The 10,542-nt window shown below is 33.1% G+C and overlaps 1 protein-coding gene across 1 annotated transcript; it reads left to right on the forward strand.

Moving 5' to 3' along the window:
• Nucleotides 1-1,820: 1,820 nt before the first annotated feature.
• On the forward strand, nt 1,821-6,945 carry LOC139093769 (sodium-coupled monocarboxylate transporter 1-like; the record flags this gene model as incomplete). The annotated part of the gene is made up of 5 exons (XM_070644601.1): nt 1,821-2,250; nt 2,311-2,649; nt 2,739-2,882; nt 3,105-3,249; nt 6,883-6,945. Coding segments are annotated over 5 exons (1,121 nt in total), but the record flags the coding sequence as incomplete, so codon positions are not given.
• Between the last annotated feature and the right edge of the window lie 3,597 nt (nt 6,946-10,542).

Consider the following 10,542-nt stretch of genomic DNA (forward strand, 5'->3'; position numbering starts at 1 on the left):
CTATCATATCCCATCAAAATTATGAATCGTTTAATTTTCAACCATTGAAACCATCCACATATATACAGTGAGGAGTCATTATAACACATATCAATTTGCAATAAAGGCAAACATGACATTAAGTATAATTAAATGAAATAAAAGGACTCATATGAGCGGAAGGATAAACGACTCATTCATTCCTTTATGTGTAATTTTCTTCTTACATCGAGACACCAACAAAAAAACTCTGAACAAATGAATGAATGAATGAATGAATGAGAAAGAAAGGCGAGCAGTGCAGGAGCAAAAAAAAAGAGAAAGAAAATATGAGAAGTGAAACAAATTAGAATGTCATTGCAAGAAAAAAGCCATTAATCATATCCGCAGTAGCAAAATAGAAAATCGGTTATATTTGAGTACAAATGAGTCAGTCAGCCAGCATGATATGTACACGAAAAAATCAACAGAAATTGGGGTTTGTTTGGGAATTACGTGGTGTTGAGGATGAGTTGATGAAGGAGGTCCAGTTTAGGAGAGCATGGCTAGTAACTGGAGTAGCACAATGTGACAAACTGGATTCTTGAAGTAAGAAAGTGTCGAATCTGCGGTTTTGATGCCGTTAGAGCAACTTCGTGCCTTAGGTACCGTTAATACGATGACTTAGCGATACCATAGCATACAGGGTGTGCAATTAGAGTTGGATAAGCCTTAGTGACTTAAATTACGTAGGAAATTGTCATGATCTGGACATTAACCTACCTCTTACCAGTTATAAAATAGTTTCGCCTACCCAGATAGGTGCCTTGATCATCCTGAGCTTATTTCTTCATTCCTGACTCAATCAATCATTTACTTTGTTCCTTCAAGTTCCTCAGACCGTCCATTCATGAACCATACAGCTTAATTCAATCATATCAAATCTTCCCAACTTTACAGCACATCTAAATGAATCCCAAAGTAAATAGAAAACATTCAACATATTAATCGTGAGCTAATCGACTGCAAAATGTTAAGCATTTAAGTATTTAACACCATCCATGATGTTTATATCGTGTTTACACAAACATAAAACAATCTCACTGTGTCATAAATTATCAATCATTTTATGTTACATTTTCTCCTGTCTCGGGTTGTGCGCAGTTAAGGTGGATGGAAATTGAATATTTAGATTAATTTGTGTAGATAAAAACGATTCTATGATGAGCTAATGAGAAAGTTTTGTGGACGTATTTTATTTTGCGCTTGTTTTAAGTAAATGTTGTTGGAAAAGCTTTTAAATGACTTTTAATCATTTTCTGTTTACTGAAAGTAATGAGTTGGATGGTAGTAAGGAAATGACTTGTTGTAATTAGGGGAAGTGGAACGTATTATTGGGGTTGGCTTGAGATGGTCTTTGAATGATATTTGTTGCTAGCAATATAGTCGAATGCTCTACATGTGAATTACTTGAGGACTAATGAGCTGGACTACCAACTAAAACTACCTGGATTTCAGTCTGGCTCCCTTCAACTTCTGCATGAATTCTCGATTTCGATGAATTTTCAAGACGAAGTCTTCGACCAAAACTGGGGCAGAGACCAAGATTGAAAAGGGATTCTTCTAATCTAGGTCTCGTCAGATGTCAAATCCCTTAGATTATAAGCTTCTAAAGCTGACAAAATGACTGGACATTAGCAGCCTTTCCTCAAAAACTTACACCAATAATCAGTCCATCTAAAAGTTATTCACTTCATAAAACATTTATTTTCGCGTAGTTCTACCCTAAAAGCTTTAAGCAATATCAAACAATTATCCCTTAATTCATCATCATTCTGATTAATGTATTTGAATCGTTTCAGTCATTTCAATGATTTTAGTCATTCCGGTTGCACTTAAAGTTTTCTATCCAATTTACCACGAAATGCAATTGACCTCATGCTATGAATATTTGGGTGTACGATTTGGACGAAGAATGAGATTGATGGGTGGAATTCTTTACGTTCTTCAAATGTGCTTTTACACGTCCGTGTCCGTGTTGGCACCTGCAATTGCATTGTCAAAGGCCACTGGCCTCAATACACGACTTGCAATCATTCTGATTTATTTGGTCTGCGTTTTTTACTCGAGTCAAGGTGGATTGAAAGCTGTTGTCATTGCTGATACATTTCAAGCTGGGGTTTTATTCATTTCGATGGCATTAATTGTGATTGTTGGAACTTCATATCAGGAAGGTGGTGTTGAAGAGATTTTCAAAATTGCTAAGGACAATGGTCGACTGGATATGTTTGAGTAAGTCACAAATGCTTGTAAATTTTATCAATAATCACTAAAAATATGCTTTAATTGCAGCTTTAATCCACATCCACATCAGCGGCATTCTGTTTTTTCTGTGATAGTTGGAGGATTTTTCTATTGGACATCACTGCTGTGTGTAAATCAATCGACAGTTCAAAAGGCAATGTCATTAAAGAGTTTAACGAAGGCTAAAATTGCTCTAACATTGTCCGTATTTGGGTTGGTCTCGGTCTTTTTGGTGAACTTCTATACGGGCATCATGGCATTTGCTCATTATGAAAATTGCGATCCCATGAAATCTGGTCAAATTGATGCGATTGACCAGCTGATGCCTTTTTATGTTATGGACATGTTTGGACATATTCGATTCTTCGTTGGCATTTTTGTGGCTGGGTAAGCAAAAAAAAAATATTTTAGTTTTCCTAATTGATGTAAATTAATTAACTAATTAATCGATTTTCTTGTATATGTATATTTTGTAGGATATTTGCAGCAAGTTTAGGCACAGTTGCTGCATGTTTAAGTTCATTGTCAGCGGTTACAATGGAAGATCTTCTGATAGCTGGATTTAATGTGAAAATTTCACCGCAGAAAGGATCTTATTATGCAAAATGGATGGCAGTTGGGTGAGTTTTAAGAGATTACTGTCATTTCCTGTACTTTTCCATGCTTGCATGCGGATATAAATTTATTCTGCATATGTATGCTGAACATATTTTTTCGTCAAGTATAAGAAGAAGCATGCGAGTGTGTTGGTGCGTTAAAGACCGAAATATAAAAAAATTTCTCATTCATATGAAAATCCTTTCCATTTTTTTTTCTTTTCATTCTTGCATGCATGTCTACAGTTATGGAATTTTTTCATTCGGATTAATTTTTTTGGTCGAAGGACGAGATGTTTTGCAAGCAACTTTAACACTAAATGGTCTTGTGGGTGGAATTTTATTAGGATTATTCTCACTCGGAATATTTTTTAAATCAGCAAATGTGAAGGTAAGTAATGTGAAGTTATAGTCGAGATATTTTACATAAAAATAGGAGAGAAAAAAAAATTTAAATTAAATTCAAAACAGAAACATGGAGAAATTGGAATGGAATTTCAGAGAAGAAGGCCATAAATTATTTATTAAATTTTCATTCCTTCTCGCTATGCTTTCGCACCTTTAAAACAAATTTTTTTGCACATAAAAATTCTTTGTCACATATATGCAGACATAATTTATGATTTGAATGTAGGGGAATTGGACATTTATTTAAAGGAATGGTAAGATGTATGATTGAATTAACGTTGGAATGCTTTAACATGTTGGAATTGGAATATTTTGGTTATGTTATGGGGATGTGGGGCATTGAACTCTAGGCAGATGGGGATTGAGCTACAGAATTAAGATTTTTTAAAGATATCTGATGCGAATCATCTTAACTTGATAGAATTTACTTAAAATTGTAGAGATTGTTCAATTTAAGTTAGAAATTGCACTCGTTTGATTATTTTAGGAGGAATTCATCAATGCTAAGGTTCAATCAATTCTCTTCCCATTTAAATTCGTATTTAAATCAGGGGTATTTTCAGGAAAGTTACTTGAATCGGGAAGACTCGACGCGTGAAAAAGACTCGACCGATGAGGTAGACTCGACCGATGAGGTAGACTCGACCGATGAGGTAGACTCGACCAATGAGGTAGACTCGACCGATGAGGTAGACTCGACCGATGAGGTAGACTCGACCGATGAGGTTGACTCGACCGATTAGGTAGACTCAACCGCATCATGTCCTATAGCCCCTATTCCTGGCTATCCCCTGATCACATCTTTCAAAAATATAAAATTTCAATCCCAAAAACCCAAACGTAAATTTCAGATCAAATCAAATTTCAACACCCTCAAGTCACAACCAATGAACCACAAAACAGCACATCAATTTTATCCACACAATTCCAATATTGCATAATTTTACAGTGACACAAAAACGAAGCCATAAATAAATAAATTGCGAGAAATGATTCCAGATGTTATTTATGTAAGTCAAAAGGAAGGAAGCAAAGACTTTTTTTGGGGTTTTTACTCAGACACGCACGCATCTAACAAAAAAAAATATTTATAAGTTAATAGAAATTTTCTCATGCCAAAATGTAATTAAAAATCATTAAAACAAAATTTTCTGTATTCATAAACATTTGTTCATGATTTTGATGAATAGCATTGAATTATTGATGATGCTATGGATATACACTGTGATTACTCACACACACACATAGTCATGTGAATGGGGTTAAGGATTTTCCATCCTCATTCTTCATATTTATTTTCCATTAAATGTATATTAATTTTAAAGCTCCATATTTTATTTATGTAAAGGATTTTTCGGCAAGTTGTTTCATTTTTTATGCTGAAGCGTTGGATGTAGCAAGTTACAACATGTTACTCAATTACTCAACATGTTATTTTTTTCTTTTAATATTTTAAAAATTCTATCCTATCTATCACTATGATTTAGCTACCCAATAATATAGAGCACCGTGCTAGTTAATCTGTCCTTTGTCGTCAATGCCTGAATTAAAATCAAAAAATGTTCTTTCCTCTATTATTAGATCGATACAAAGTCAAAAGGTATAATTTGAATTAATGAGTTGATTATTTTGTACAAAATGGATTTCCATTACAAGTCGTCTCATATTCAAATCAATTTTTATTGATTTTTTATGTAAATTGAATTTTTTGTTTATAAATAAGAAATATCAATCATGACTGAATATTGATACTTTTTTTGTTTTGTTTTGTGTGTTGATGGATGCATAAATAAATTAATTTTGATTGTTAAGTGATATGCTTTTTTTACGGTCCTTTGGGTAGTTTATTGCTGACAGGAGATATAAAAGGTAAGTTTGAATATTAATGTTCATTGATATTTACAGTAAGTTGTTTTTAATTTTGAAGAATAAGCATTCCTTCAATTGTGGCCACAACCTCTCAAGATGGCAGAGATACTTAGAGACAAGGGGGCTCGCATGCATGTGCATTTATTCATGCATGCGTGTGAATGCATACCGATCTGCAAGAGTTAACAACTTTTTAGAATTTACAAAAAACTACTGTTAAAGTGCTTGCCTCAGAGTTGCAAAATAACAGGTCCTTGATGCAAAAACAGGTGCTTAAGACAGGCTAAGACAACAGATCTGTCACAGTTTTTTGATTGTTGTCTTGTCTCCCATAATTGTTCGCAGACTAAAATAAATTTGGCTACAAAAGGCAATGCTTGTTCGTTGGCAAGGACTTTTCACAGGCAACTAACAGATTACTACTCTGGCTTGCCTATCACTTGACTTAGATTTGACTTTTGTGAACAAAAACCGTGACCTGAATCTATTTTTAACAGATCAAATTCTTTACATCCTTATCGGAAAAGTGCAACAACAAATTGTTAAAATTTACAAAAATATAAGCAAAAATCAAACCTGTTTAAGATAATGGCATAGACTATACTTTCTTACTTTCTTACTTTCTTACTTACTTCGCTGGTCGTATAGATCAGTTGCAATCAGTCGCCTGAATCTAGCTCCATTGACAGCTTCCTTCCAAGAGTTCTATGGAAGTCCACGGGTTCTTTAGGTATAGACCATGGTAGATTGTAAATGTTGTTTATCTATCCATTTTAGTGTATATCTCGGTCCAGCGCTCGGTCGCCAGCTTTGGAGTCAGGCTTCGTCTATCCAATTCCCTAGAGTTTCATGTTAGATTGCTCAATATATCTTCTTAAAATGCGCTTCCAACTCCCCTAAATCAATTAAAAATCCTTTTCATACCAAAATTTTATTCTCACATGAAACTCTTGTTTGTGACACATGAGTGAAAAGTTTTTGAATTAACAACAGATTATTATTAAAATATTTTACAAAAAAGGGTTTTTTTTTTCATTCCTTCATCTTTCACCAAGAAGTAGAAGTGAAAATATCAGAAGCAGTACATTTAATAATGGTACAGATTGCCTTTTTTATATCGTATTTTTCTGCATTAATGTGGGGATGGAACTTAAAAAAAAAATTATCCAAAACAAGGAAGTGAACTACATGATAAATTGACTGAGTATGAAAATGTTTCTACAATAGCACAGACCATGTGCCTTATGTAATGATTGATGAAGTGAAAAATACATTAAAAAATTTGTTTTTTTCATCCACAAAAGGAAGTGGAATGGGATGCAAAAAAAGTGAGTCAAAAGTATTACTTTTTAAAACTATAATTTACAATATCCATAACTGCACACAGCTCGATGTGTTGTGCGACAACAATTCCAACTAAGCTATGATATATGTTAGTGCAAGCTATAAGTGCAGTACAATAAAATTACAGTAATAAAAGTTATGCAATCAGAAACAATAAACATTGAAACAAAGCGCATATATACATACAATTACAGTTCTCTTCCTCCTTTTACTATAGTCCCACTCATATGTGCTGCTGCTGCTGCTGCTTTCAGTTATCCACATAAATGTGTGTTTTATTTTCAATTGCACAGTTTGAAAATAATAAAAAAAAAAAATGAAAATATACTTTTTACGTGACTTATATTAAACGAATGAATGAGTAAAATGGAATGAATTCATAAATTATGTAATCTCAATATAGATACATAGACATATCGTTGCATATGTGATTGAAGAGAAAACGATAGCACTTAAAATTGATTGAAATAGTAATCTTATTAGTGGAACCGAGACGATTTTTATTGGAAGGTTTGTTTCATAATGAATAATGTAATAAGTAAGGTTTTAAAAGACACTATACGTTTTACTATTTCCATTTTCTACCTTTTTCGAGTTTTAAGGCTTTGATTTATAGGATGTAGATAATATTTATGAGACATATCAGAATTGGATGGAACATTAACTTAAATTAATGATAATGAATAGCTTTTCTTACAATTTTTATGATCCAATTATGCTTTGCATGATGTCATGAATTTTAAAGATTGCTGCTTGGGAGTTACTTTAGTGGGGGGAGTAACTGTAACTTTAACTATAGTACGTGGTGTATAAGTAAAGTGGAATCTGTTGTATCGAGACAAATTAAGGCAAATTTGGCAGTGCAAGAGTAAGGCATCTCTCTCATACCTAAAAGCTGTATCATACTTTTGTGAGTACTTGTAAAGGAAGTAAGCAAAACCAACAAGACACTAACCTGAAGCCGGATATCATCGAAATTGGCACTGAGTTAAATGTTCAGGCTTTCTATCCTGTAAGTTTTTTGGATATATTAGTTATGCTTTCCCGATACCGGGACCGGGACCGGGACCGGGAAATCCCGGGACTGTCCCGTCCCGGTCCCGTCCCGAGTCCCGAAAATCTTCCGAGACTGGTCCCGCGGCACCAGGAATTAAAAAAAATTCTTATAAACTCTTAACAAAATAAAAAAAAAGTAAAAATAAAAGACGTTTAATTTGAAACCAAAAATTTAATTTATAATTTGAAGCTATAAATTCGTATTTTGAATGTCTTTGAGTTAAAAATTTAAAATATATTATGGTTTTTTGATTTTTGTTCTAAAATAATTTAAACTAAATCAAACAAACATTTTTAAATAAACCTATAGATTTTCAGCTAGTTTGAGGTTTTTCAAAAATTGAAAGGCTTTTTAAATTGATTACAAATATTTTTGATTATTTCTCATAACTAAGATTTGTTTCTTCATAATCATACAAACGGTAAATATGATAGTTAAATTCTTTTATTGTTATTCTATTTTAAAATCATTTAAAACAAATCAGGTTCGAGAGTTCTGAAATTTAAAATCCATCATTAAATTTTTGACAATAGATATTAAGCTTAAAAACACTGAAAAAACATTAAAATATTGTACTTTTTAGTACTAATTTTTTTCGGGACAGTCGGATTTCCGGTCCCGGAAAAGTTTCGGGACCGGGATTTCGGGAAAGCATATTATTAGTTAATCCTTAATCTACTTATACTTTGAACAATACTGCAAATCTCATTTTTTGAAGTCATGCAGTTTAGTGTAATTAAGAATTATCTTTATCTGATTGCCATTCTGTTGACAATTCCGAGCAAAATAATGCGACGAACCACATTGTTGACCCTAAAAGTGATTAAACTCGTAGTCTCGATGCCACTAGGTCTACTTAGTCTTACCTTCAATAAGGCAATGCAGCGGTGTTTTAGTGAACGTGGTGAGCTTTTCGGGAATCAAACCTAGGCCATATAAACATAGAGACGACTTATCAGTGATCTACCAAGAAAAATATAGAAAAGATTCGCTTATAAATAGTTAGATATCCAAAAAATCGCCTTAGCGCAGCTATGGATCTTAAAGATCTGAAAAGCAAAAGGTTTTTTTTTTTTATCCAAAAATTCTATTCCATTCCAGTATCACAAAACAGAAAATCCCATAAAACTTCAATCCAAACAAAATTCTTCTTACCTTCAACATTATTCAACCTTGAAAAAAGGCACATAAATATCCCTGAACATTCATCAATAAGTCAAATATTCACATTTCATTTGAATACCAATCAATTTCCGACCCCATTAACATTCATCTTCCCAAAACAATCTAAATCACGCAATTAAATATAAATATTTTTCCCATTTCGGTTGCACAAGCAACAAAATAACGTTTTGCTACAAGCCTCATAAATAATTCCCAGCCTTTATCAAAAAGCTTCATCATTTATCAAGCTAAAATCAATTGAAATAAAAAAGTATAAAAAAAACTGCACGAGAAATGGAAAATTACACACACATGATATTCATATTTATGCTAAGTATACCTCACAATTCAATTTCAATTCCATTTGAGAATTTGATATGAAAATGAAAATGAGAATGATAGAAACTATAATTTATAGAGTCAGTCATTAAATGTAAATATATATCAAATGTTACATGAGATATGTTTTATTTGATATGAAAGGAATGAGTGGGAAACAAAAAAAGGAAAAGGGCAAAAAAAATGTAAATCCTATATGGTTGCGAGCCCATATGCATAAAATCACAAGAGAAAGAATACAGAAGGATTCGTGTAAATTGTGGTCAGTTTGGTGTGTTGATGGCGCATTATTGGACATAGCAAATGCAAATAATATATTTGAAGTTTTTATTTGTGATTTTAAATGCTCTGTCTGGCTTCATTTTTGAATCAATTCCAGACAACACTTAGTGGAGTTGTGTTTAACCTGATTGGTGATTAGCAATGATACTTCAAGTAGCTAGATGACTTAGTGACTAAGATATTTGATTGAAAATCTTATAATTAGAAGGTTAGAGTTCAAATCCTGATTTAATTAACCTTGTTTCATTTTCTATGTAACTATAAACTGCTTGTAATAAAATCAGATAATTTGTAAGCAGTAAAATGAACAGTCAAAGAAATCATTGAAAGAAGCTGTCGATCCCTAATAGATAATGTACGAATTCATGAGTATGAGAATCAGAGGATCAACTAAAATGACCATTAAGCAAGATCTTTGTCTGTATGGAGATTGAGATAGTATTACACTTGAAATTGTGAATTGTCAAGCTATAGGCAGCGATAGAACTATCTTTAGGCAATATCTTTGGGTACTCGGCTTATTTTTGGTTAGATAGACAATAAACTGTAAACAGTTTAGGGTTACTTACTTACTTATTTCCTTGGCTGGGGCGCACGGGGTCCCATTGCCGCGTTTAAACGTATTGTGGCTTAAGATTGCTTAACGAGCCAGGCTTCACGCTCAAACTAGCCTGCTCCGTTAGTACCGCACCGCTTGAGCGGATTGACATAGCCAGGGATGCACCACGAGAAGTTGGAAGTAGGTACTTGAGTAGGATAGACTGAAGGGCGTTGTACACCTGTATTACGCGTCACTCCTCTTTGCAAACTTACAATTTAGGGTTAGTGAACTAATTACTGTCTGTAATAAGATTTTTTGAGAAATCAGAGCATTTAGTAGCCTAGATTGTCAATCTATGATCATATGTATGGCCTAGGATCTTCCAAATCTAGATCAAAATGTGATAAATTCAGGGATTGATCTGGGGAGTATTTATTGCACAAGATGTTGCAATGAACTCTTGTTAATAAACTAGTTCTAGTGAATGAAGACAAATGTCCATCAAATTGGACATGAATCCAAATTTCACCACAATCTGCTCCATTCTAAAATTTCAGACATAAAAAAATACTTTATTTTTACGAAATAAAATTTTGTTCTGAAAATGGGAAAATGTAGATGAGTTGATGCAGCACTTCTAACTCTATGAATGTAGATGATATCGAACTATCTACACCATT

This window comes from Chironomus tepperi, unplaced genomic scaffold (assembly GCF_022539635.2).
Source record: "Chironomus tepperi strain 1889 unplaced genomic scaffold, CSIRO-AGI_Ctep_v1 contig_31, whole genome shotgun sequence".
NCBI classification, from domain to species: domain Eukaryota; kingdom Metazoa; phylum Arthropoda; class Insecta; order Diptera; family Chironomidae; genus Chironomus; species Chironomus tepperi.